The sequence below is a fragment of the Pipistrellus kuhlii genome, unplaced genomic scaffold (genome assembly GCF_014108245.1).
Source record: "Pipistrellus kuhlii isolate mPipKuh1 unplaced genomic scaffold, mPipKuh1.p scaffold_m20_p_17, whole genome shotgun sequence".
NCBI lineage: Eukaryota > Metazoa > Chordata > Mammalia > Chiroptera > Vespertilionidae > Pipistrellus > Pipistrellus kuhlii.
In genome coordinates, this window is record NW_023425482.1 from 16381417 (window position 1) to 16408418 (window position 27002).

The 27002-nt window shown below is 43.9% G+C and overlaps 2 protein-coding genes across 3 annotated transcripts in view; one reads left to right on the forward strand and one right to left on the reverse strand.

The window, feature by feature from the left end:
- Positions 1-49: 49 nt before the first annotated feature.
- On the reverse strand, positions 50-25398 carry COG4 (component of oligomeric golgi complex 4). The gene is made up of 19 exons (XM_036441059.2): positions 25204-25398; positions 23536-23618; positions 22480-22594; positions 20575-20749; positions 18751-18944; positions 17832-17937; positions 17168-17325; positions 16302-16357; positions 14020-14153; positions 12048-12166; positions 11373-11539; positions 10516-10681; positions 6186-6248; positions 3810-3926; positions 2062-2154; positions 1326-1409; positions 1031-1132; positions 797-925; positions 50-587 (listed from the first exon to the last, which is right to left on the reverse strand). Exons 1-19 carry the CDS (start codon positions 25372-25374, stop codon positions 453-455), a joined length of 2367 nt encoding a protein of 788 aa, XP_036296952.1. The 5' UTR covers positions 25375-25398; the 3' UTR covers positions 50-452.
- A 221-nt stretch (positions 25399-25619) lies between these two features.
- SF3B3 (splicing factor 3b subunit 3) overlaps positions 25620-27002 on the forward strand; it is a 39464-nt gene continuing 38081 nt past the window's right edge. The window contains exon 1 of one of the 2 annotated variants that reach the window (XM_036441053.2): positions 25620-25768. The gene's annotated coding sequence lies outside the window, so the exon portion shown is untranslated. Of the gene's footprint in view, positions 25966-27002 lie in introns of both variants that reach the window. The other variant, XM_036441052.2, reaches the window with a different exon arrangement.

Below are 27002 nucleotides of genomic sequence, written 5' to 3' on the forward strand. Positions count from 1 at the left end.
CTTTAGCACCCTATAGCACCCAGCCCTCCCTGAAAACAGCACACTGGCATTTCTCCGAGGGGTCTCTTTAATCAGAGTGGACGTATCATCACATCCTCTTCGCGGAGTAAATCTAATCCTCTAGGTCCCCGGATGCACCTAAATCCTTTAGGGCCGGCAGTCTGTCTGCTGCAGTGTCCGGGGGAGAGCATGACCACTGTGGAGAAGGCTGGCCTGCGCTGACCTGCCCACCAATTAGCAGCCCAGGGAGACCCACCCCTTGGTGGGGAGAGGCTACTCCCAAAGCACCACCCGCTCGGTCGGAGTGCAGAGCGGAGTGGGTCAGTGCCTTTTTTCCCTGCTGCCAATGGTGGAACAGTCTGGGCGGTCGGAGCTCTCCTCATGCCGACAGCCTTGCTCAGCTCCTTGGCTGTGGCCACTTCGTGTGATGGGCAGGTGGGCTCCCCCTGCGGCTATAGGCGCAGCCTCTTGATGTCCTCGTTGCGGAAGTCTATGCGCAGAGCCAGCACCTGACGCACTTCGGCAGGCGTGAGGCGCCATGTCAGCGGGCCAGAGTTGGCGCCCCAGTAATCGAGGATCTCAGTCACCTGTGGGAAGAGCAGAGCCAAGTCAGCCAGGAGGGGGCGATCCTGAGGGAAGGCCGTGGCTGCACCAGGTTCAGAACGGTAGAGCCCAGGAAGAGAGTTCCTGGCAGGGCTGGGATGCTGGCATGGTGGTGGAGTGGCTGGCATCCAAATGTGGTCTATGCTCTCTTCCCAGACACCTTTCCCCGGTTAGGCTGAGGGGCCCCACATACCCGCTCCAGATTGAGGATTGTGGCCATCTGGGAGAGCCGGGCAAACTTGTCTCGGATGGTCCAGGTGGTCACCGTGGTAAGGTAGGCAATGAGTGACCTCAGCTCCTTGTCAAACTGCAGACCACCCAGCTGCAGGGGAACAGAAGCCCAGTCACTGTTCAAGGATGCAAATGTCAGGCCCCACCTTCCTCAAAGGAGAAACAGAGCTGGGGGCCTGTCCTCCCTTGACCTTACCCGGTTGAAGGTGGATTTCAGCACCACTCTCTCCAATTCAATTGCAACAAAGCTGGTCAGGAGGCTGGTCAGATTGTCATAGATGACTGGAGACAGGCTGGCCTACACACAGAGGCCAGACATCAGCGGGAGCCCACCCATCCCTCTGCCTACACAGCAGAGTTTTGGGGCGGTAGGCCACCAAGGAGTGTCTCTACAGGCTGGGGCGAGGGAGGGCTTTCAGGGTTCCCCGCAGGCTGCTGATTTGGGCAGATGTGGGTAATTCCATAAGCTGGTTGCTAGAGCCCCTGCTCACCTTAAACTCAGCCATTTGCTGCTCCAGGTTAAGGATAAACTGTTGCACCCAAGGGTCGTTGGCCTCATAGTCATTGAATTCTTCCTGTTGTTAGGAAGCAAGACGGGTCACTGGGGGCATTTTCAAGAACCATTTGCCCCACCCACTTCCACCTTCTAACAGAAGAGGTTCTCCTTCCCTGGTAGCTTCTGGCTCCGCCTTAAAACCAGCTTGGACATCGCAACTGGCAGTGACTGCTGCTTCATGTTCTGTAGCAGGGGTGGGGTGGGGAATGTCTGGCCTGTGGATCCTATAAGGCCTAAGAAATCATTTAATCTGGTCTTGCTAAGGCATTAGGGGTGAGTTAATTAAATGCTTGGCCAAATATAGCAGGCTAATTTTTAAGTTGATAATTTTGTATGGCCCACGAATGAAGTTATAAATACGGCTCTTGGCAGAAAGAAGATTCCCTGTTCTTTAGGAATAAAATCCTTAGGTAAAAAAAAGAAAAGAAAAAAGAACCTCAATAAGACCATATGTCAGGTCAAGGCAAACTCCCTTTAAATGTTTTTCTGAACCCTTCTGACTACAGGAACAGCCTGTTTCTTGGGAGGAACCCAGGCTATGGGGGCGAGGGAAGTGGGCCTGAGAAGTGTGTGAGGACTAGACTAGTCTGTTTAGACAGTTCCACTGCCCTCCAGCTGGGGAGGGGAACCAGAGGTAACTGAGCTTGATGGCTGCCTGTGGTCAGACTTACCTCCTCAATGTTGTGGGAAACAGAGAGAAAGGTGTTGATCCAAGGCTGCACCTGTGGCTTGATTGCTGTGTTGTTTAGCTCTGCCAGCCCTTCCTGCAAAGTACAAGTATCAGACCCAGAAGGCACTCTCCTCTCCCTCCCACACACACACTCCTTTCCTTTCTCCAGCTCCGTCCTCCACTGCCAGGACATTCTTCCAGCTCTGAGACTATCTGCAGGCCTTGTTTGAAGTGTAACAGATAATGCTGATAAAAGAGGCCAGGAACACCAGTTCCTTTCCAGATCTGTGCCAATTCAGTCCAGGCCAGAGATAAGGCCTAGAGGCCAGTGTGTACAACAAGCATGTCAAACTCTAAGGCTAACACGGGCCAAATAAACAAGGTTTAAGTTTATATGGACCGCAAAAAAACAAAAGCTTCACTTTTCATAGAAATGTAGGTTTATTTCCTTAGAGACATGCTAAATACAAAGGACTGAAATAAATGAGTAATTGTTAAAATAAATTAATAGAAAATTTTAATAAAAATTAAATTTTTTTTCTTGAACATTTACTTATCAGATACAAAATAACTGCACAAATTAATAAGCGTAATGCAAATAAACCTATTTTTCTTGTTCTCCGAGAGCAAAATATTTCCTGTTGCGCATACCAAACAAGTAAGTCCAAGACTAATGATGGGGCAATCGGCTGCTAAAATATTTGCTGCTAGTATTAGTGGAGAGAAATGGTGTGCCTGCAAGTAAGGCGTGCAAGTGTAATGACACAATTATAATAATCAGTCATTAGAGAACGTTGTAATTTGGTATTAATAATTATGAAAAACAGGATATTGTAAAAATTAAGTTACAAAAATCTTATTAAACTGTTTCTTACATAACATTATAATGGCTGGGCTGAAAAAATATTAATTGTGGGCCACATGGGGCCTGCAGACCGCGAGTTTGACATGCGTGGTGTACACTCTCAAGAGATTTCTAGCCCTGGCTGGTGTTGCTCAGTAGGTTGAGCACTGCCCTATACACAAAGAGGTTGCTGGTTTGATTAAGGTCAGGGCACAGGCCCAAGTTGCAGGCTCCATCCCTGGCAGGCCAATAGGTATTTCTTTCATTGATGTTTCTCTCTCTCTCTCTCTCTCTCTCTGCCCACCCTCTCTGAAATTAATTACAAATTTTTTATTAAAAAGAAAAAGGAAGAGATTTGAGTGCTCAGTACTATGCAGCACCTGTGACTAAGGCCAAGCAGCAGATCTAAGCAACCATGTGGTTCCATATCCTTAGAGCACCTTTCAGAGGGCTCTTGGCACAGTGGAGCCAAGTGCAGATTCTGGGTTTGAGGGCCAGTGATAATCACACCGCTGAAAGACCAATGGGGTCTTTAGTCTCAGGGATCACATACTTTCAGTGGCTGCATGGTATTTCCTCACCCCTCCTTCCTGTTTCTTTTTTTAATTAAAAAAAATATATTTTACTGACTTTTCACAGAGAGGAAGGGAGAGGGATAGAGAGCTAGAAACCAGCCATCTCCTGCATACCCCCCACCAGGGATGTGCCCTCAACCAATGTACATGCCCTTGACCAGAATCGAACCTGGGACCTTTCAGTCTGCAGATCAATGCTCTATCCACTGAGCCAAACTGGTTTCGGCTTCTTTCTGTTTCTTTTTACACAGGGTCCATAGTAAGCCAGTAACAATCTTCTCCAAGCCACGCAGGCAGAGGATTCAGCCAGTAGCTGAACCTGGGGCTTACCTGCAAGAGATCTTTGAATTTGTTGGACACGGCGGCCAAGTCAGAAAGGCAGCTGTCAAACTTGGCCTGGGCCTGCTCCCCACCAATGCCCTGGCTGAACAGCTTGGTACAGTCACTCTAGGAGAGAACACCCAGTTTTCAGGCTTCTAAGGAAGGGCCACGGGCGTGGGGAGGGAGGATCATTGCAAACAGCCATTTCTCCCACTCTAGACTTCTCTGGGAACAGCTAAGGCTGATCCTAGACAAGAGTTCTGAGTGGGTTTCAGAAACCTAGATTCTGTCCTCACTTGACTCTATAGCCACTTGACTCCCACTTCCTCCTTTGTAATCTGGGGGGACCAGTGTTAGGAGGTGTGAATAAGAAACACAAAAACCAGATATCTTTTCATACCTTTAGAGATAGACATTCCTAGGTTCAATTCCTGGTATAGCCACCTATTAGTTGAGTGACCATGGTCAGTGATTTAGCTTCTGAGCTTTAATTTTACTCTCTGTAAAATAAGAACACAAATCCCGCTTCCTTGGTGGTTGTGAGAGTTGGATGAAGTGATGCACAAAGTGCTTAGCCCAAAGCCTGGCACATAGCAGGCACTAAGGACATAGTAGCTATTGTTACATTTCTGATTTTAAAATACTGTAGTCTGGCAGCCCAACGGGGATCGTCATGAATAGAGCTAAGATTTAACTGCTTGCCTTGTTCTAAGCATTTTATTTTTATTAATTAAAGTGTCTATCTTATGAAATACTATTACAACCCTATTATACAGATGAGGATACTGGGGCACAGAGACTTGTAACTAAAGCCGCACAACAGTCAGTTGAAGAGCTGGGATTCCAGGTGGGAATTCTAGCTTCAGAGCACTTGTTTCGAATCCCCACACTATAGCTCCGGTGCACAGAGCTCCACAGGGGGAGCTGCTTGGCGCTCACCATGTTTGGGTTGCCATTGCCCACACTGCTTGTAGTCTCCTTAGGAGGTCTGTGCTGTTTTGGCTACAGCAGGAGCAGCCTTGTGGGAGTTATAAAGGGACTGATCTAGAGGGCAGAGGCCCTCCATTCCCACAGCAGCTCCAATCTTTACTGTTAGCTCTTCAACCTCATCTGTAAGACGGACATCATGCCGCCTGACCTCATGGATTAAGAACACACATGAAATCCAAATCCAAAGGGGGTAGGGTTTATGGGAATTGTCTTTAGATTTTTGCTATCCTTTTTCTTTCACTTGGCTAATTCTACCAGTTCAGTTCTGAATGTCTGACATTTCCTAAAATTTTGTTTCAAAATCTAACAGACTAAGTAAAAGATAAAGTCAGGAATATAAGATGCCATGGCTCAGAAACAATGAAGACAGTTACCTTGTAGAATACATGCAATGTGATAAGACTATGCTATTGGTACTTTATATCATTCTTATTTTATCTAATTCTAAAGCCTCTTTTGGGATAAATTCACAATCTAGTCCAGTTTACAGTACTACTGTCAATCCCATCTGACTGTACTCCCCGAGCCCCTCAGAAACCCCATCAGCTCCTGGGCCCTCTTCTCCGGGGGCTGACCCCCAGCCTCCTCAGCCTGCCCAGCCCTATGCCGGTGGAGCCTTGTGCTTCTGCAGCGGAGCCAAGTACCAGTGCCATGAGGGAGAAGGGCCTTGGCCTCCCTCCTTCCCCAGAGGCAGAGTTGGGCACCTTGTCTTCTAATACTTAAGGTGATTGCTCCATGCTATTATATGTAACTATTAATATAATTACTGTTATTTCATCCCTCTCACGTACCAGGTGCTTTACATTATCTAGTTCAATTCTCACAACCACCCTGGGGGGCAGAGATCACTCTCCCTGATTTACAAATGAGAAAACTGAAGCTCTGGGAGGGTACATAGAACTTGCCTTAGGCTGCACTACTGGTTAGTGGTCAAGTGGAGATTTGAACTCAGGGGTATCTGACTTCCAAGTGCAAACAATATTCAATATACCATGCAGTCTTCCTTTAAAAAATAGTAACAATGACCAGCTTTGGTGAGTCTATCTCATCTTAATCTCTTACATTTATCATTTTTATAGTGTTTTCAACCTTGTGGGTTTTTTTGTTTTGTTTTGTTTTTTTAATTATGCCACCCAACAAACCCAAAGTAGGGCATCATTTAATAGATGAGAGACCTAAATCTTTGAGAGTTAAGACACTCGTCCAAGGTCACATGCTAAGTACGTGCGGGAAGATCTGATCTGACTTCTGACCTCCCAGATCTTGGGCCCGAGCTCTTCATCTGGTCACACACCAGTGAAGCCCTCCAGTGCTCGGAAGGAGACTGGCTCAGTGCGCAGGGCTCCCTCCCAGGGGGACTGCAGTGGCTCAAAGCTGTAGGCAATTCCTCTGTACCTCCAGCGTCTTCTTCAGAGTAGAGATGTTTTCACTGCAGATTTCCACATTGTTCAGAGTCACCTGGGAGATGAGGAGAGAGGAGTGTGACTTCCTGCTCACTGGTGTCTGTACTCACTCCAGCGCCAGACTGGCTGACGGCTGCACTCCGAGGCTCAGATGAGGGCTGAGGGCTGTCATCAGGCAGGGCCCTCTGCTCTCAGGTTGGGCAGAACAGTGAGCCCGCTTGCTCTTTTCCTGGCCCTGACACCAAGGCAGCAAAGCCAACCTGACTTCAGAGGCAGTGACCCAAGGTTTCAGGTCTTTTTTCTCCACGTTTAGGCACACTGGCCTGGGAGATATGCTGAGGCTTCGAACCTCCAGCTGCAGGTCAGTGATGCAAAGGCTGACACTCATTAAAGAAACCCTTCCTGAGCCCTGGCACCGAGGAGGCACTTCCTCATACAAATACCCTCTCAAAACAAGTATTACCGAGCCAGCTCACAGACAGGGGCAGAACTTCTCAGAGGATGAAATGGTTCACCAAGGCCAGTCAAGAATCCACTCAGCAAATATTTACCTAGCGCTGGCCACCTGCCACACACTGACTTAGGCACCAGGGAGAAAGCAGTTAACAAAACAGACAAAATGAAGGCACTCCCTCACAGAATCTACATTCCAGAAGGGAAGCCTGGTAGTAAATGTATGTATTTTATCATGTCAGGTAGTGATAAACACTGTGAAGAAAAAGCAAGCAGGGTAAAGAGACAGGAACTCGGAGAGTGACAGACCACAGAGCTAGAGCCGGATTAGAGCCAAGGACTCCTCTCATAATTCAACGGACCTTTAAGAGAGGTGCAGAAATACCAATCATAAAAGCCAGCACGCGACAAAGTGATAATTAAGGCACGGACTGCTATGGCCATCTTGAGGAAAGAACAAACGTTTTGGTCTGAGCCCTTCCAGGGAAGCTCCATGGCAGAGTTGTTGGCTGAGCTGAATTTAAAAGGCTGGAACATAACTCTGACAGGAGATGACTGAGTACCAGCCCCCATGCCCGCTGTCCAGTATATTCTTTTTTTTTTTTTTATAATATATTTGATTGATTTTATACAGAGAGGAAGGGAGAGAGATAGAGAGTTAGAAACATCGATGAGAGAGAGTCATCGATCAGCTGCCTCTTGCACACCCCCCAATGGGGATATGCCCGCAACCAAGGTACATGCCCTTGACCAGAATCGAACCCAGGACCCTTCAGTCCCCAAGCCGACGTTCTATCCATTGAGCCAAACCGGTCCCGGTGAGTTCGGTATATTCTTAAGGGTACTTAGGATGACCCGATAATGTCTGTTTCTTGCCTGCCTTTCTCACTAGAATGACAGCTCCCTGAAGACAGGGACCTTGTGTGTCTTCTTTACCACTGTGTCTCTAGTAGAAAACTGTGCAACATAAATTTCCTGATGATGGAAATGTTAGAAATCTGAACTGTCCAGTATGGTAGCCTCTATTGAGCTACTAGAAATGTGGCTAGTGCAACTTAGGAAATGGATTTTAAAATTTAAATTCACAAGAAAAAGAAAAGAAAATTTAAGTTCATTTTATTTATTTATTTTTCATCACCATTTATTTCCCTGTACCCTTAAAATTTATATTTAAATAGCCGCATGTGGTTAGTAGCTACTGTATTAGTGCAGCTCTAGAACTGAAGACAGTTTCTCAATAAATATTTGTTGAATGAGTGAACAGAGAGGAAATAACATAAGCAAATGCAGAGTGGCAGAAAACTCCAGAAGGTATTTGGGGATCAGCAGAGTGAGTGCACAGACAAGTGTGGGAAAATGGTAAGAGGTGGGTAAAGTCAGACTGGCACTTGGGTGTCTGCTGTCCTGTGGACAATGGGGAGGGACACTGAGGATTATTTAAAGCAAGTGAATGGCACATGAGCACAGCTGTGGGTTGGGAATACTCACCTAGAGGCTGTGTGGGGCAGAGATAGAAATTTGAGAGGGTCATATAGCCTTTGAACTGGTATGCTGGTGACATGGCCAGGAAGGCAAAGGTGATGTAGAGAGGAACCAGTTTTCAAGAGATAAAGTCAGGAGCTTCAGGATTTCAAGGTAGAAGACTCCCAGAACCTCAGGAGGTTGAGAGTAGGCCACCCCTCTGGTCTCCTGAGAACGCTCTCCTTATCAGTGCCCTGCAGCAGTACTGGAAGGTCATGCTGCTGGCAGTGCTAAGGCTGCTTCCACTGTGATGGACGTCAGGCCTTACATTAGCATGCCACACACAAGGCTGCTAACATCACCAGTTCTAGGGAATTAACTGCACTGTCATGACTACTCAAGGATTAAGAGGACAACATAAACGTTTCTAAGGCATGTAAAGGCACCAATCTGTCATGAGGGGGAAATGGATTTGGGTTCAAATGGTATTGATTTTAAAATTTCCTTGTACCAACAGCCCTTGTAAGAAGGACTCACTGGGCTTATCCCGGCTCATGGTGAATGATATGTCAGCTCCGTTGGGGATTTAATCTTGACAACCAAATGAATCAAGGTGACACAGAAATAGGCCCTGTGGTGGGAATGGTGACATTTTAAGTACCTGGTGTCAGAAAAACTAGAATCCTATCACCAAGCATTCAGAATTACTTCTTGTTTTTTATTTTTTTACTTATTTTTTTATTTTTTGAGAGAGAAAGGGAGGGAAGGAGGGAGGGAAAGAGGGAGAGAGAAAAAGAAACATTGATTTATTGTTCCACTTATTTATGCATTGACTGATTGATTTTTGTATCGGGAATCAAATCTACAACCTTGCAACTCAGGGCGACAGACATTCTAACCAACTGAGCTAGAGCTATCCGGCCAGGACTTAGCATCACCTTTTTTTCTTTCATTCTTTTTAGCATCATCTTTCTTATTGGCCTTATTTTCTGGGCCCTCAAATAATGAAACTGTCTGAATGGGAGGGAACAGCCAATGCACAAACGCATAGCCATTAGCCTATTGGGGACTGTGGAGCTGAGTGGTGGAAAACAGGACTACTAGAGGGGCAGAATGGGTGAGATTCAGAGGGCCTTCAACAAACCACCAGGCAAAGATGGCTAGCTTTGTTGTGGTAGGTAGCAAGGAGTTGTTTCTGAGCAGAGAAATGAAAGAATGAAATAAGTTCTGTAAAAAATGAAATGGAATGTAAACAAAACGGAAATTTAAGTTAATCCATGATCATATGAAGCTGGCTGCCAAAGGCACCATACCCAGAGGCAACAGTTTCTCTGAATATATTGGCAACAACCATGACATTCCAGATGGACAGAACCCGCGCCCAGGGAACATATTTTCCACGACAGGAAGAGTGGGGCTTCCTAAAGAGCCTCCATATCTGTCTGAGGACTAGTTACTGTGGGTTCCCTGGTATAGAGACAGGCAGGTATTAACATGTTTAGGTTTCTGTCTGAGAAAGTAACAGCTCTGAACTCTTTGGAAGTTAAGAATCTGAAAAGCGAAGGTCCCTGCTTCCAGAAAAAACAACAACCATACATACACTTTTACATCCAACCCAAGGGTGTTCATAGTCTGCGTGCTGATTGAGAGCTCTGCTATTGGATGTTCCCTTCAGCCTCTGACCCTCAGGATCCAAGAAGACTAGAGTTTGGCCGATGTAAGGGTGGAGCAGAGTGACCTCTCACAGTGCTGTCCCATTCATGCCAAGATAGCAAGAGCCAGTGAAGCCTGGGTGTGAGCTCAGGACTCATCTGTGCTTTTGGCTCATTACATTCTCAGTGTGGTATACATCCTTTCATCCTACCCCGTTTCTTCTTCACCAGCTGTCACACAACTGGGAGACTCACTGCCTCATCACATCTGTCATTCTGGGAGGGTAAGGGCTTTACTAAGGTCACCTTTCTGAGGATGTTGAAAGCCTGGGAAGTGTGCTAGAAAAGCAATCCTGGTAGGCTTGAAGAATTGGCACCCATCTGTATTGGGGACTGTCCTCAGAGGAGCCGGCTGGAGGCTTGGCACATACTCTGGTTGGTCCTGTGGCAAATGCAAGCCCAGCTCTAAGTGGAGTCCCTGAACATAGTGCTCTCGTGAATGCACACTCCAGAAAGCTGAGCACCCAGACTTTAGGCAGGAAACAGCGCCTGTCCTGGATCAAGCTCCTCAGAGACAGGCCCCTGAGTAAGAAATGGTTTCAGAACCTTCTAAGATGAGCTGTCCTTAAAGGAGTTTTCCTTCTACACAGACACTAGAGGGAAAGTCTCCAGATGAAGGTTATACTGTAGTTTACAGGTCATAGCTTTACCTCCTCAGATAAACTAACCCGGCTGCCGGCTGGCGGGGCTACCTACCAGGAAGGACAGCTTGGCTTCGTCCGTGCTCTCAATGCCTTTTGTGTCAAATTTTCCCTGCTGGAGGCTGCTGTGCATGATGCTCACGGCACTCGTCACCCCACGCTGGATGTCCTGAAAGGTGGTGGCCGGGAAGCCCATCCGCAGCTTGTTACACAGAACGTCCCTAGGGGCAGAATGGCAAATGGGGGTGGATGGGGATCGACAGCGCTCAATCTGGCCTCTGGGACAGCAGGACCAGAGGACCCCCTATCCTGACCCAGCAGAGTATAACCAATCCTTGAGATGACTGTAGGAGACCTTGAGCAGCCAGGCTACGACAGAGACCAAGATGAGGCTTTCAGGTATCACCACTGAACTCCAACAAACTTAAAAGTTCAGCTTAATGAAAGCTGTCAGTTCAGGACTCTCGTCCATATTTCACCATGTATGAGGTGTGGTATCTTTGACAAGGAATGGAATCTCCTTAAGCCTCAGTTTCCCCATCTATAAAACAGAGCTAATAGCTCCTACCTCACAGGGTTGTTTTAGGACTGAATAAGAGCAGGCAGTCAGCGTAGTGGTTACTATGTAAATATTACAATGCTGCCTTCATCTGAAATGCCTGTTCTCTTTCATAGGACTGAGGGCAATGCCCTCTCCAACCTAGTGCAGGGAACATTGACTTCGGCCCATAAGGTATTTGGCTGCTGTACAGCTGCCTGGAGCCAAAGATGTTGTGCTATGGATAAGAAGTTTTATCCTGCATAGAACTAAACTATTATAAGGGGGGAAAGGAAGAAACAAATAGGCCTCAGAAATCAATCACGATTAGGACCTTCCTGCCTCCTAGAAATGAGACAGAGCACCAACGATACCTGAAGTCAGATTCCAATTCTGTGGTGGCGAGGTTGATCATAGCACAGAGGCAGTCAATGCTGGAGCTGGACAGAGCCCGCCCAATGCACTTCTTAACAATGTAGAAGACATCGTCCACCATGCTGGATGTCAGCTGGCCCTTCTCATAGGTGTCCAGAGCCACAGCCTAGCCAAAGGGCAAAGCACCCAGTCAGTGACCCAATTCTACATGTCACGGTTTGAGCTGGTTCTGGAACAGGCCCTGGCTCTGCTTCCTTTTCTATGCCTTGTCCATATTTCCCCCCGCATGGTTTACCCTGGTCAACAGCTGGGTGTGGATAGTCCTTATTAAAATAGCTCTTTTCCCTACTGATCACTAAAGGGAATTAAGAATTTAGGGCCTCTGCCTTGAGGACAGCTATTACCTGGGATGTAAGAGATCAGGAGAGGCCCTTCGTCCCCAAGACTCCTCACCACATACCACCGTGGAGGCAGGGGGCAAGTAGACGCCCTGAGGAGTGAGGTGTTCTTTTCTGATCCTTGGGAAAGGAGTCCCACCTGGATCTACGAAGCGCTTGACAATGCCAAAGCATAACAACTAACCACGCAAAGCAAGACCAGGACATATGACACGCCCTTCAGCCTGGCTTCTCGGACAGGAAGCCCGTTTCCAAGGGATGTGAACTCTGTCCCACCTTATTCACAGTCTCCCTCATGAAGTACTCCTCCATGGTGATGTACAGGCCAATCAGCTCCTGCATGGTGCAGCTCAGCAGGCAGTTGTTGAGGAGTTTGTCCAGGTACTTCTGGTGCTCTGGAGGACAGCCAAGAAAGAACACTCACTCTTCTTCCTCAAGGGAGAGAGGTCAACCTGTTTCACTTTTCCAGGTTCCTTTCTAGTCTTTACTCCAAATCTGTACATGATTTACTTGGTTACAATCACAGTATAGATAGTTTTGTACTGTGCTTTAAAAATTATAAGTATTTTCAGTGTTTCTTCATAGCGGTTCTCTTCTTTTAGCTTACTTATTTTTATTGACTATATTTTACCAGGTAGAGCCTATGTTTTTAAAAACTTACTCTCCTATATTGAGACCCTTGGGTTGTTTATTACAAACTTTTTGCCATTAGAGATAATTAGAGATCAGAGTGATTGCAGATCATAGTGAACATTTTTGAACAAAGCACTTTTTACTTCTTTTTCATTATTTCCTTAGAATTCAAAAGATGTAAGTTTCTAAGGCAAAGAATGAAATATATTGGGTATAATACATTTCATTCTCTAATCCAGTGAATTTTCTGTGATGATAAAAATGTTCTTTATCTGTGTTGTCTAATATGGTAACTACTATTGAAGAATTGAAATGTGGCTAATATGAAATTTAAAAAAAACAAATTTTTATTGATTTCAGAGAGGGAGAGAGATAGAAACATCAATGAGAATAATTGATTGGCTGCTTCTTGCACACCCCTACTGGGGATCAAGCTCAAAACCCAGGCATGTGCCCTTGGCGAAATCGAAGCTGGGACCCTTCAGTCCGCAGGCGGACACTCTATCCACTGAGCCAAACAAGCTAGGGTACTAATCTGAATTTTAAAATTTTATTTCATTTTAATTCAATTTAAATTGTTAATAAGTGGTTGAGGTTACTACATTGGACAGCACAGCTCTGAACAATAAAAGTTATAATTAATAGTAATAAGGCTCAAAATTCCAAATAAGGCCCCAAACACCAATTCAACCTCCTTTAAACACCTATTCAAGGCACTGCCACCTGGGCCATATAACTATTTATTATTTGTACAAAAGTATTATTTGTACAAGTATTGCCATGTATTATTTGTACAAGTATTGCCATGTATTATTTGTACAAGTATTTAATCCCTTCAAAAATTGTGACTGGGAGTACTGAGAGATATAGTGAAAGCCTTTCTTTACACTATATACTCTTTTTAAAAAATATATTTTTATTGATTTTAGAGAAGGAGAGGGAGATAGAAACATCAGTGATGAGAGAGAATCATTTATCAGCTGCCTCCTGCACGCCCCCTACTGGTAACCTAGCCCACAACCCAGGCATGTGCCCTTGACAGGAATCAAACCAGGGACCCTTCAGTCCCCAGGCCCATGCTCTATCCACTGAGCCAAACCACCTAGAGCTACACTATGTAATCTTTTTGTATGTTTCTTCCTTTATACTATATACTCTTTTCTCAATATTGTACTTCAATACTATACTAAGATATAATTTATGTACCATAAAATTAACCCATTATATGTATACAACTCAATGATGTTTTTTAGTAACTTGATAGAGTTTTGCAAAAATTGCTACAATCCAGACTGGAATAGTCCTATCACTCCCAAAGTTCCCTCATGAAGTTCCCTCCATCTATCATGTGTACATATCACCTATTTAAACTCCAGTCCCTAAACCGAAGCTGGTAAGGAAGCATGGTGTGAGGGAAATAATTAGATGGCTTCAAAAGCCCAGTCCAATTCTAAATTCAGTTAAGTCTAGATTTTTCTCCTGGGAGTCAATTTGCCCAAAGACCCCCAGAAACCAACTAACCCATCACTTCCTTATTAAGAGATCTGTGGCTTAACTCTGAAACAACAATAACCATACCCCGGCCCTCCCAAGGAATATGGGAAATGCAGTTTACCTTGCTTTACTTCTTCTGAGGCCATGGAGTCCCCCACCTCAAAATCAGAGCTGATCCTCTTCCTGAGGAAGCTTAAATACAGCTCACTGCGGGCATTCATCAGGGTAACTTCAGTCAAGACGGGGTCCAGTTCCCTGAGACACATGCAGCAGAAGAAATAAGCAGGACACTGGGTTCCTTCAGACAGAAAAGCTTCAGGGCAAACATACTCCCATGCATCCCCTCCCCACGGGGTCCAGGTCGGTGCCAGATGGTCATCCTGGCTCTGCTGACCCAATTATAATCAGAGAGAGCTGTGAACCACATATTCCACTTACAATTTCACCCCAATCACTGAGCCCCTAAAATCCTGCCAGGGCTAAATAAGAGACTGGGAGGTGTGTCTTTGTCAGCAGTTTGAGTAAAAATGATCTATGCCTCATGTGAGAGAAAACAAACCTTCCCAACCTCTTATTTAGCTGTGATGAGATCCCACACCCTCTCATCTATTCATCTGAATAGCCCAAACAATCTAAGATAAAAAAGTTGGAGGACTAACACTTCCCAATTTCAAAACTTACTACAAAGCTACACCATTCAAAACAGTGTGGTACTGTCCTGGCTGGTTTTGCTCAGTGAATAGAGCGTCAGCGTGGGTACTGAAGGTTGCAGGCTCCATCCCCAGTAGGAGATGTGCAGGAGGCAGCCAATGAATGATTCTCTCTCATCACTGAGGTTTCTATCTCTCTCTCCCTCTCCTCTAAAATCAATAAAAATATCATTTTTTATTGATTAAAATAAAAAAAATAAAATCAATTAAAATATCATTGATGTTTCAATCTCTCTCACCTTCTCCCTTCCTCTCTGAAATAAGAAAAAATTAAAACAAAAAATAAAAACAAACAGTATTGTACTGACATTAGGATAGAACTTTAGATTAATTGAGAGTCCAGAAATCTTCACATTTATGGTCAACTGATTTCTAGGGAGAGTATAAAAACCATTCAATAGGAAAGGAATAGTCTTTTCAATAAATTGTGCTAGGATAACTGATTTGTGTATTTTAAAAAATGAAGTGGAACCCCTCTGCTTCAGTTTATATACACAAATTGACTAATTTTCCACTGAAGACCAAGAAATCTTTTCAAGACATAAATCTGGTCATATCATAATCAAGATTTCTATAGCTCTTAGGATACAAGACCTGGAATGGCCTAACTCTTACAACCTTTTCAGATTCATCTCATGTCAGGTTCTCTCCGACTTTCTGCACTTCTTTCACTTTTTCAAACACACTTTTACACACACTTTCCCCTGCTCTACGTGGAACACTCTTCACCTTATTCCTACTTATTAAATTTAAGGTCTCAGATCTAAGGTCATTGTCTCAGGAATTTTTCCTTGAACTTCATCAGCTTAGTCTGCATCCCTTTATTGCACATTCTCCTGTCCCCTACACTTAATATATCATAGTGGTTAACAGCATGAACTCTAGAGTCAGGTTACTTGAATTCTTTTCTTGGCTTGGCCACTTTCTAGCTGTATGATCCTGGGTAAGTCCTTAACCCTCTAGGCTTTGGTGTCCTCATCTGTAAAAAATGTTTATGGATTAAATCAGTGATCCTCAACCAAGGGTGATTTTATCCCCCAGGGAAAATTTGGCAGAGTCTGGAGACATTTTTGATGGTCATAACTGGAGGGTGTTACCAGCAGCAAGTGGGAGAAGGTCAGGGATGCTAAATATCCTATACTGCACAGCCTAAATGCCAATAGTACAGAGGCTGAGAAAGCCTGGATTAAATGACAAAACATTTGTTAAGTGCTTAGAACAATGTTTGGCGTATAGTAAACACTACAGACCAGAGATGCCACAAAGAAAAAATTAGGTTTGTTTTGCTCACTTTGCTTGCTGCCATATTCCCAGTGCTTGATACATAATGTCTACTCGGTAAAAATTTGATTGAATGAATACATTTTTATGCTTGGGTTTTCTTTTAATAAGCATGTATTATTTTTATTAGAAAAATTAAAAGCTTAAAATTTTAGGGTAGTAGTTGCTTTTGGGAGAGGGGTGGAGGAGAGTCACTTGGGGACTTCAAAAGTACTGGTAATGGTCGATTATTCTTTATGAACCATATAGGTTATATATGTGCCTTTGTTTGTATGATATCGTCAATTAAAGAAAACTAAGAGTCACAGATAAGTATTCTTAAAACATAGACCACATTGTAACAGAGTAGTGTCTGAATGATACATGATTGCCAAACCAAACACTTACGGGCTGAACAAAAGAGGATTGTTACCTTGGTTCTATTTTCTCTGTTGTAGAATTTCTCAAGTTGCTCTGGACATGCCGAAACTGCAAAACACCACATGTAAGAGTGCTCTTCCCCACCCTCCTTGTATCTGCCGTTTGCTGGTCACTCTAAACTTCTGGTATACAAGAATGTTCGGTTAGTGGGCTTAACAGACATGCCAAAAGTAGGCCTTTAGAATGATGAGCCAAAGATCTTTTGATTTAGATGATAATGCTCACCTCTATTATCGCATTTATTTTTATTTTTTGACTGTATTCCCCCATTCAATCTTGGCGACAGTCAGAAAGTTCAAGGACCCTTTTTTCTTGCATATTCACTGGAACCTTAGCAGCAACATATTTCTGCATTTAAAAGTAATGCTAGTGGTATGCCAAAGGACTACTGTCTAGAGACTATGGGACTACTATTTCTAAGTCCTACTCTTTATTCTCTCTGCTCAAAGGAATGGAGAAATAAAAGTTCTGAAAAAGCAAATGTTACCTTTAGCACTTAAGGGAACTAAGGAGAAACCTGTGACATATTAATTGACACTTTAGAATCTTCACAAAATTCTCATTTATCACTAGAAAGCACAGGTGCACATTCTGTGATAAAGAACTGGTTTAATGTTTCAGTTGTGTTCCTTTTAGGAAGCCTTTTCCAGGTCCTCTTCAATCTAGAGGTACTGAGGCCGTCACCATCATGACAACACCTCAAGTCCTGATGGGCAAGTTGCAGGCCAGTCTGCACTCAGCCTTTATTTTTCTTCTGTCTGCATCTCCTCCGCCCCCCTCCCCTCCCCGCCCCATATATTCCTTTTGGTGTCCCTGGTTAACACTGCTTCCAAACCACTTGTAGCTTCCCCTGCTCACCAGCTGGTGGTAGTTCCTCTGCTTGATGAACTTGTTTACCACTTGCTCCACCTGCCTGTCACATTCCACCTGCAGGTATTTTATCAGGGTATAGAGTCTCCCTGGCCCATAATAGGTCTCCACTATTGGCTGGTGAGTTTCCACAATGCGGGCAATCCCTAGAGAGAAGAAAGTAAGAGGGTTGGATTCCAAATGTTATTCTCATATAAGAAGCTCTTTCCTTCCAGCCAAGGCTGACCCAGGGTCAACTCAACCCTTGTGGTTGTTCCACCTCCCCAAATGAACACAAGTGGTTCTTGTCAGTGCTAGAATCTGCTAAGCAAATTTGTCTGTTAAATATGCTCTGTTCTTGTTACACCAGCAGGCATTTCCCAAGCTATATTGACAATTTGTACAGAAACATCTTTAAAAATCAGTATCACTCTCTTCCCAGTAATGTATTTAAGGGTTAAATTTATTCTTACAGTTTGGACTTGAGGGCTAGGGAGGATCAAACTAATATTTGCTAATCTGATGTTGAATTGGGAAGTTAATTCTCCAATAAACCAGTATACAGTAAGTTACAGGATTAAGTTAAAGGCATTAGGCTAGGGGGAGAGAGGAAAGCTAGGATGCAGGTGTTAGGATAAGGTCTGCCATCTCCTTAGAGTGGGGAGAGGCTTGCCTTCAAACAGCAGAGTGAGTGTATCTGCAAAGATGATTGCAGCTCTCCGATCACTCATGTCCGTCTCTAGTACCAACAGCAGGTTTTCCTCAGCTTTACTGGCAACCTGAAGAAAAAAAGAAAGACAATCCACTATATTTTTCAGACCAAAGGCTAACCTCAGTTTTCCAAAAAGATTTCCCATTGCCTTTCTTTTTCCCATGTTTCCCCTGAGAACTCTGGATTGTCTAAGACAAGGAACTTGAACTCAGAGGTATAAATGATGCTTTTCTCTTGCTTAAAAATATGTTCTGCCAGTAGCCAAGGGAGAGAGGCCCCAATTTCAATAGTCACCTAAAAGTGTAATTCAAAGTTATCATTAATGGTGTTTTATTGAGCAGGACAAGGAATCTGGGGACTGCTGAATGGACTTTTAAAGGATTAAAAGTAGAAGCCATTTCAAGGTCCCAGATGGCAAACTACTGATAAAGTACCATAAGCCTTGGCCAGTGTGGCTCAGTTGGTTTGAGCATTGTCCCATACACCAAAAGGTAGTGTGGATCAATCCTGTCAGAGGACATACTTAGGACCAACAACTCAAAACGCTCTTTAAAGAAGTCAGTTCCTGGCTGACAGTTTGAAAAGGATGAGTCAAACTGTCAGAGAATTTGCATTTTAGTTTTCCTATACTTTCACTTGGTCTATTGGAAATAAATGTGCATCGGCAGATGTGCAGACTAGGCCTGGCCCACAGTAGACTGGAAATAGATAAATGTTGAATGGAATGCATGCATCAGTCCTGCCAGACTATTGCAAAGAGCAGGAAAGGGGAGCCACATCCAGAGGCAAGAAATTATCGACTGACACTGCATCTACCCAGTACTCCCAATTGGTAGGCAGAGATCCATACCATTATCCTGCCAAGAATCAGGGGCCATACCTGCTTGCAAAGATATTCTGAGAATTTGCTCAATCCGTCTTCATGCAAACCCAGGAGTGGAAAGATCTTGAAGAAGCGCTCCACCTGGGGCAGATCCCCTTCCTTAGTGGCAACAGCAAACTTCTCTGTTACAATGGCTTTGAGACGCTGCTCAGCTTCCTGCAGCAATTTCAGGTTGGCATCAATCATGCTCCCTGTGCAATGGGGAGAAAGTGAAAATTAATACCACTTAGTCTGTGCACCACTTTGCTTTTTGTTTCTTAATCTTCACCCAAGGATATTTTTTCCACTGACTTTTTTTTTTTAAAGTACTTGTTAAAAAAATGTTTTTATTGATTTCAGAGAAAAAGGAAGGGAGAGGAAGAGAGAGAGAGATAGAAACACCGATGAGAAATATCAACATTGATTGACTGCCTCCTGCACACCCTCTAATGGGGATGGAGCCTGCAACCTGGGCAGGTGCGACCTCCTGTGTATAGGTAGATGCTCAACCACAGAGCCATACTAACCGGGTTCCATTGACTTTTTAGAGCATAGAAGGGAGGAAGGGAGAGAGAGAGAAACATTGATGTAAGAGAAACACATTGATTAGTTGCCTCCTGCACAAGCCCTGACCAGGCTGGTGATTGAATATGCAACCCAGGTACGTGCCCTTGACAGGGAATAGAACTCAAGACCCTTTAATTCAACAACCGACACTCTAGCCACTAAGCAAAATTGGCCAGGACTGTGAACCACTTTTCATTAAAAAATATGTATTAAGCATTTACTGTGTGCAAGATACTGTACTAGCAATGTGAATGACTAAGAGATGAATTAGCCATAATCCTATTGTCATAGAAGTTATAATTGAGTGAAAGAGAGAAGCTTTGTGTACAGATAACTATAATAAATTCAGAATATGATAGCTATCACAAATAAAGGTGCCCCTAAGTCACACTTCTGTTTGAAGTAATCAGAAAAGGCTTCCTAAGGAAGGTGACATCCCATCTCAAAGACGGACTGGGTTTTGATACCTGAATAAAAGGAACATACATTTCAGGCAAAAGTTATGAAGTGAGCATTAGAAACAGAAAGAATAAAAAAAAAGTATTGCAGAGTATTTAAAATAGTACTATAGTTATATTAGAACGTTTAATTGTGTGGAAGGTTGGCACGCCTGTAACCCCCAATTGTTCAAACGTCAACTATATTAGTATGTGCCCTGGCATTTGGAGCTCAATAAATATTTGCACAATGAATGAATGCATGAGTGAATAGCATGAAATAAGGCTAGAAAGGGTGAGTCAAGATTATGAAAGGCCCAGAATACAAGGATAAGAATTTAATTAAAAAAAATATTTTTACTGATTTCAGAAAGAAGTGGGGGAGGGAGAAAGGGAGGGAGAGAGAGAGAGAGAAAATGAACATCAATGATGAGAATCATTGGTCAGCTGCCTCCTGTACTCCCCACACTGGGGATCGAGCCTGCAACCTGGGCATGTGCCCTGTCTTGGAATCTATCTGTGAACTCCTGGTTCATAGGTCAATGCTCAACCACTGAGCCTTGCTGGCTGGGCAGAAATTGTTTTTTTGTTTGTTTGTTTGTTTTTTAAGTAGGCAAGTGGAAAGAACCCACTGGCTAGAGAACAGATCTGCATTCAACTTCCTTTTCCATCAAATAGGAATAACAACACTGCCCTGGGATAATGTGGGCCCCATAGAGGGTCTATTGCCAGACAAAAAAATTTCCTAACAACAGATGCCCTTCTCCTGCTTGAGTGTCCTAGTTCAGATTATTGATGCTTATAAGTTAACTAGAAATCAACAGTTCGGGATGCCGACCTTCTTTCCCCTGTCGGCTGAGCTCAATGACTGACTTGTCCAGGCACAAGTAGCGATGAATGTGGGCTGCAGCCTGCTCATAATCTTCATTCCTCAAAGCAGTCTGAACTCCATCCATGCAGAACTTCAGGTCCAAGATATCGTCAGCTCTCTGAATAGCTTGATAGAGGCGGTTCTGCAAAAAAGACTTGGTGCTCAAAAACATCTCTTCAGAAGATAGAAAGATTCAGGGACTGAATCTGTTTAACCATAGGTCCTTTTCAGTTCTCACTGGAAATAAAAACTCACAAAATTGTGATTGCTAATGATCAAAACCACTGACAAGTAAGTATCACGCAATTTAATTTATGTGACCAGATCATTCAACTAAGGAAAGCAAGTGCAGAGATAATCCATATTTTCTTTCCCTTTTTTAAAAGCTGTTTACACCAAGCAAACAGCTTTTATTTTTTATATTTTTATTTACTGACTTTTAGAGAAAGAGAAGAAGGGGAAGAGAGAGAGGTGATTTGTTGTCCCATCTATTTATGCATTCACTGGTTGATTCTTTTGTGTGCCCTGACCAGGGATTGAACCTACAACCTTAGTGTATGGGACAAGGCCCTAACCAACTGAGCTACCCAGCCAGGGTGATAATCCATATTTATATCTGGCTTACATTTGCCATTTTTAAAACGTAACATTGTAAACCAAGTTATAAAGTAAATGAAAAATGTAGGAAACTACTTTGCTACTAGAATGAGCAAGAATGTTTAAAAATAACCTTTAATATGTGGCTATGTGGCTTAGTTTTGTGGTAAGTTATTTTTTCAGAATCTGAACACACAGATCAGGAAAAGTTACACTATTTCACAGGGCAAATCAAGGCTGGGAATGATTTAAGAACTTAGACTCTGCTGAAACCGGTTTGGCTTAGTGGTAGAGCGTCGGTCTGCAGACTGAAAGGTCCCAGGTTCGATTCCAGTCAAGGGCATGTATGTTGGTTGCGGGCACATCCCCAGTAGGGGGTGTGCAAGAGGCAGCTGGTCGATGTTTCTCTCTCATCGACGTTTCTAGCTCTCTATATCTCTCCCTTTCTCTCTGTAAAAAAAATCAATTAAAATATATTAAAAAAAAATAATAATAAAAAAATAAAATATCTCATTATTACAATTTTATAGAAATTACATAGCATTTAAATGATATCATGGATATAATGAGTTAAAATATATTTCAAAAATGACTTTCACCTATTTGTTTCACTTTTTAAAAATGGCTACAAGAAAAGTTCAAAGTACTTATATGGTTGGTATTAAATATCTTTTTTTCTAATCTGAATCATTTTTATTTCATTTTTGTCTAATTGCTCTGGCTAGAACCTCTAGTGTGATGGTGAAGAGAAGCAGCAAGACCATGACATCTTTGTTTTTTTCTAATCTGAGGGGGAAAGCAACCAGTCATTAACCAATAAGTATATTATCTATGGGTTTTTCATAGATGCCCTTTATCAGGCTGAGTAAGTTCCTTTCTATTCTAAATATTTTGAGTGTTTGATAAGGGGTGTTAAATTTTGTAAAATACTTTTTTTTAGTCTGTAAGATGGTCATGTATATTTTGTCTTTTCCTGTTGATATATTACATTAATTTTCATATGTGAAATCAACTCTCCATTCCAGAGATAAATCCCACTTGCGCATAGTATGGACCTTTTTATATGTTGCTGGATTCTGTTTGCTAATGTTGTTGAGAATGTCTGTCTATATTCATAAGAGTAATTGGTCTGGAATTTTCTTTTGTTATGATACCTTTGTCTGGTTTTGGTCCCTTACATTAGATTTCTATTGGATAGTGCTGCTCTGATTTCTAGTGTGGTGGCTTTTCTACTGTCTTCTACTAACTCAAACATCAACGGCATAATGGGATTACCTTAGCCAGGTCAAGCTGACGAACTTTGCTGGACACATTCTCAGCGAGGTTGCAGGTAAAGGTGATCATTCCAGCTAGCTGCTTTGCATCACCTTCAATCAACTGCAGGTTGGGACTGGAGATACACATTGTCAACACACATGTATGCACAGGGCAGAAGATAGTAGTAAGAGACAGGAAAAATCTTTTTGCAGATAGAGACTAGGTCTTTCTACATCTTTTGTACCTCCCCCCAATTCTTAGCTTAAATCACTCTATTAACAGCCCACCCCCCCAAAGTGTGTTTTACTATAAACTCAGGCCTATACTTTAAAGATACCCTTAAAGAATTAGAGAACAGCCGCAACCCTTTGGCTCAATTGATAGAGCATCGGCTTGGGGACTGAAGGGTCCCGGGTTCGATTCCGATCAAGGGCATGTACCTTGGTTGCGGGCACATCCCCAGTAAGGGGTGTGCAAGAGGCAGCTGATCGATGACTCTCTCTCATCGATGTTTCTAACCCTCTATCTCTCTCCCTTCCTCTCTGTACAAAATCAATAAAATATATATATAAAAAAAATTAGAGAACAGATTTTCCCAACTGTTTTTTTCTCTCTTTATTTTTCCCCCATCACAATTTATCTTCCCTATGTCCTCTTCAAGTGAGCATAAAATGTATTAACCAACAATCTGTGAGGATGATATCCAAGAGCAATTTTTATGACTACCAAACACACGACGTTTGTAAAAACAGCAGTTCTCAAACTTCAGGGATGCACCAGAGCCTTTTGGTATGCTTATTAAAAAAACAGATTCAAGAACCCCCACCCCAGAGTTTCTGATTCAGTAGGTTTGGGGGAGGGGCCCTAGAATTTATATTTCCAACAAGCTTCCAAGCGATGTTGCTAATGTTGGTACTGCTGGCCAAGGACACTTTGAAAACCCTTCGGTGTTCACTTCACCATGAAATAATGCTCCTGTTTCCCACTCAACTGGCATTTTAGAACAGAGAGGAAAAAAATAACGTATCCAGCGGACCCTGCTGTAGAGTAACTCTTGCTGAGAGGAAGACTCACCCCATCCGGTGGAGAGTGACCATTTTACTTTCAATGCTGTTCTGCTGCTCCAAAAGAGCATCCAGCTCTCTTTCCACCACTTTCTGAAACACAGAGACGCATCCTGTCACTGGAATACTCAGAAGGAATCAGAAGAGTGACCTAACCCAACCGCTTAGCTGAAGGATGAATGCCATTTCAAATGTCTCCTTTCCTTCCACTAAATGCCCCCAGGATATTAACAAACAATACTTAATTTTTGCAGTTACCACACTGCATAATGATTATTATGTATATCTTATTTCATCTAATAGATGAACACCACAAAGGTGAGAACAAACCTTTATTCAATATCATTAGCATAGCGTCTAACACAGGGAAGCCTTTAAAATATAATGGCTAAACAGATGAAACTTCCAGAGTGGCAGTTACAGAAAGTCTCTTCCTAGTGTATAATTCTCTCTCTCAGCCACGCCACCTATTGCATTGCCTCAATTAATGTAACCTTCACCCCTAAAATAGGAATAAAAACGGGACTGCTGTGGGAGCCAAACAAGATAACAAACATAAAGTCTGTGGCTTATGGTTCAACGACAGCAATTCATATCAGCTATGCATGTCTGTGAGAATAGTCTGAGTAGGATCGAGATGGGAATTTCACCTTGACCGTTATCAAATACACATTCAGGACTAACCCTGTTCTGTCTGTTAAGACTGACTTAATTTTCTCCTAAAGAATCAATTGGCTCAATGAATGCAAGCTTAAAACCTATCAGGAACTACGAGAGCTGGTGCACGTTAATACTTGAAAATAGTAAGATGTCAATGACTCCCCTCCCTCAATTACCGCCCCTCCCCACAAGGCTGAAACTGCCTTTGGTGCTCAACCTTATTTCAATGTTTGGTTTTAGGGAACAGCTACTCAACTGTTAGATCGGGGCTTACATCTCTTGCTTTTGACTGGCAAGGAACCCAAATGGCATTTAAAAATGCACGGACAGCAACAGGTTGCCACAGAAACGTGAGAGGCAGAAAATAGATAAAACGCCAGGAGCTGAAAGAAATCCTGGCGAGAATCGAGTCCACGCCCCTCTCCCCTGACACGGTGCCAGGGGCACCAGAGAGGAAGTGACCTGCCCCAGATTAGGCAGCTGTGCACAGCTCTTTAAACCTCAAGCTTCTAAAAAGCTCTGCGTAAAACGCTCAAGTTACACTCCCCAAATCAAGAGGAAGCTTTAAAACGCTCCACCTTTATTTTGCAATGAGTGTGGGCTTCAATGAGATAACAGGGTGAAAGCATTGCATGGTTTTGAAACTGCTAAGCTAATGCAAGAAAACCTTTGTTCCTATTATTTTGAGAACCAGGCGAATGGGCATATCCTCTCAATCTAATTTGAATCCCGCGGAGAGCAGGAGACACTTAAAAAAGGGAAATTAATGGGGGGTGGAGGTGGGGGGAGGCGGTACGCCCAGATAGCAAGGAAAACAAGCTTGGGGCATCAATCAGACTGAGTGAAGGGAGATGGCAGGTCCCGAGAACCACTCAACTACATCCCTGCTTCTCCAGGAGGTGCTTTTTCGTTTCCCTGGGCAAGAAGAGAGCTTCCCACAAGCCCCGATCTCCCCGACTGACGGCTCCTACGCCCGCTCCCCATGGATGCTCCAGGAAAAAAGGCTCAGCCCTCCCACCTCCTCGCCGCAGAGCCGTTCGTACACAGCCTCCAGCTCCTGCAGCTCCGTCAGGGAGCGAATGAGCTCGGTGGAGATTTCGGAGCAACGGCCTCCTCCCACTCCCTCCGGCGGCGGAGGCGCCCCTAACAGCTTCGGAGGGGAACTGAGGTCCGCCATCTTTGTTCCCATTCCGTGTTTCCGGCCCCGCGAGGACCCTCTCCTCCTTGGCGCGCGCGCACGAAGGGGGTGGTGTTTGGGCTGTCTACGGAAGTGCCCGAGAAAATGATTTTTTAAATGTTTAGTTTAAAAAGTTTTTTCGTGTTCTAGCCTTCTGGAAAAAGCGACTGTCATAAGGTATGCTTAAATAATTTTCAATACGGGGTGGCTGCAAGACCGATGCGTTAAAAAAAATAGATTATACACCCTTCAGGCGCCGGTGGGGCCTTTGTTCTCCGCGCGCTAAGCGGAAGGTCCTCATCTTGAGAGCTGATGGCGGATGCCGGCGTGTCGGCGCTGGCGGTGGCTTAGGCCTTGAAGGGACTCTGCATCCGTTGGATATCTACACCATCTTCCCGGCTGCAGGGTAAAGAATCAGCCCCCCGGCTTCCCCCTGGCCCCACAGAGGCGTAGAGCGGCCATAGAGCAGTGTGCACCGGTATTCGGGAGAGGGTCTGTGCGGCAGCCGAGGTCAGGGGATTCGGGCAAGAAACGAGAGGTCGACAGGAACGCTTGGGACGTGAAAACGGCCACCAGGAATTATTCCCTGTTTCTGCCTACAAGGTGGGAAACAGACCTGGCTGAACATAAGCCTGTAGGGATTGCCTAGCCTTTAAGCCCTGGTATTTTTTGGATTTGGGGCTGGTGTGATGGAGGGAGGTCTCCTGGAGGAGACAGTCAACACTTGTGCGCCGAGGTGGGAAGAGAAAGAAAAAAAAAAACACCTAACGTATGGGAAAGAGTAAATATCGGAAACAGCCTTTGGAGCGAAGACCCCGTTTTGAATTGCATTTGGGTACTTGGTCATCGTGTTCCCAACCCTGACCCTCAGTTTTTATCATTTGCAAAATGGGCAGTGATGTCGACCTTGAAGACTGCGGAGTGTAAGGGCGATGGCGTTCATGGGGCACAGGAGAAGAGATGGAGTGAGCAATTTCGTCATCAGTTTGGGGAAGAGGGCGCGGGAAGTCACAACATTTGCCGGGTTTTTAGCCCGTGGTGGTTCCTGGTGCATAGTTATTGCAGGTTTAGGTTGATCCTCCTCCGAAATGCACCTTTCCTCGTTGCCCAAATAAAAGAATAGGTTTGGGGAAACTTGAATCCCAACGATGGGAATGGATGGGGTCAGTTACAAAGCCACTTGAATGTAGGCTGGGTTCTTCACCTGTAAATAGAAAGCAGCCTGGAGGGAGCTTTTCCGGGGATCACAAGTGGCCTGTGTTTTCCTCTGCCGGTTAAAAACAAACAACAACACAAAACCAGTGTTTTTTTTTTAACCTTTAATATGGCTAATCTTATAGCATGGATCACGTTAACAATAACGTGATAGGGGTTTCATTGTGAAATTTAACCCCCTATCACTTTGATACCTGCAACGTTGGAACTGTTTGAAGTTTTATGACCAGAGGAAGATGCCAGTGTGAACAGATACTTAAGTGCTTTTAAGAATTACGATCTCTACTTTTTAAAAAAAATATATATTTTTATTAATTTCATAGAGTAACATCGATGAGAGGGAATCATTGATTGGCTGTGTCCTGCACCAGCTGGCAACCCCGGCATGTGTCCTTGACCAGAATTGAACCAGGGACCCTTCCGTC

Bases quoted from the DNA above. Each gene is read 5' to 3' on its own strand.
- COG4 (XM_036441059.2), bottom strand. From the start codon at position 25,374: ATGGGAACAAAGATGGCGGACCTCAGTTCCCCTCCGAAGCTGTTAGGG. The intron at 3,927-6,185 runs GTACAGAGGAAT...GTTCTCTCCTAG, and splicing joins CTCTGAAGAAGACGCTGGAG to AGTGACTGTACCAAGCTGTT. The intron at 1,133-1,325 runs GTGAGCAGGGGC...CTCTGTGTGTAG, and splicing joins AGCAAATGGCTGAGTTTAAG to GCCAGCCTGTCTCCAGTCAT.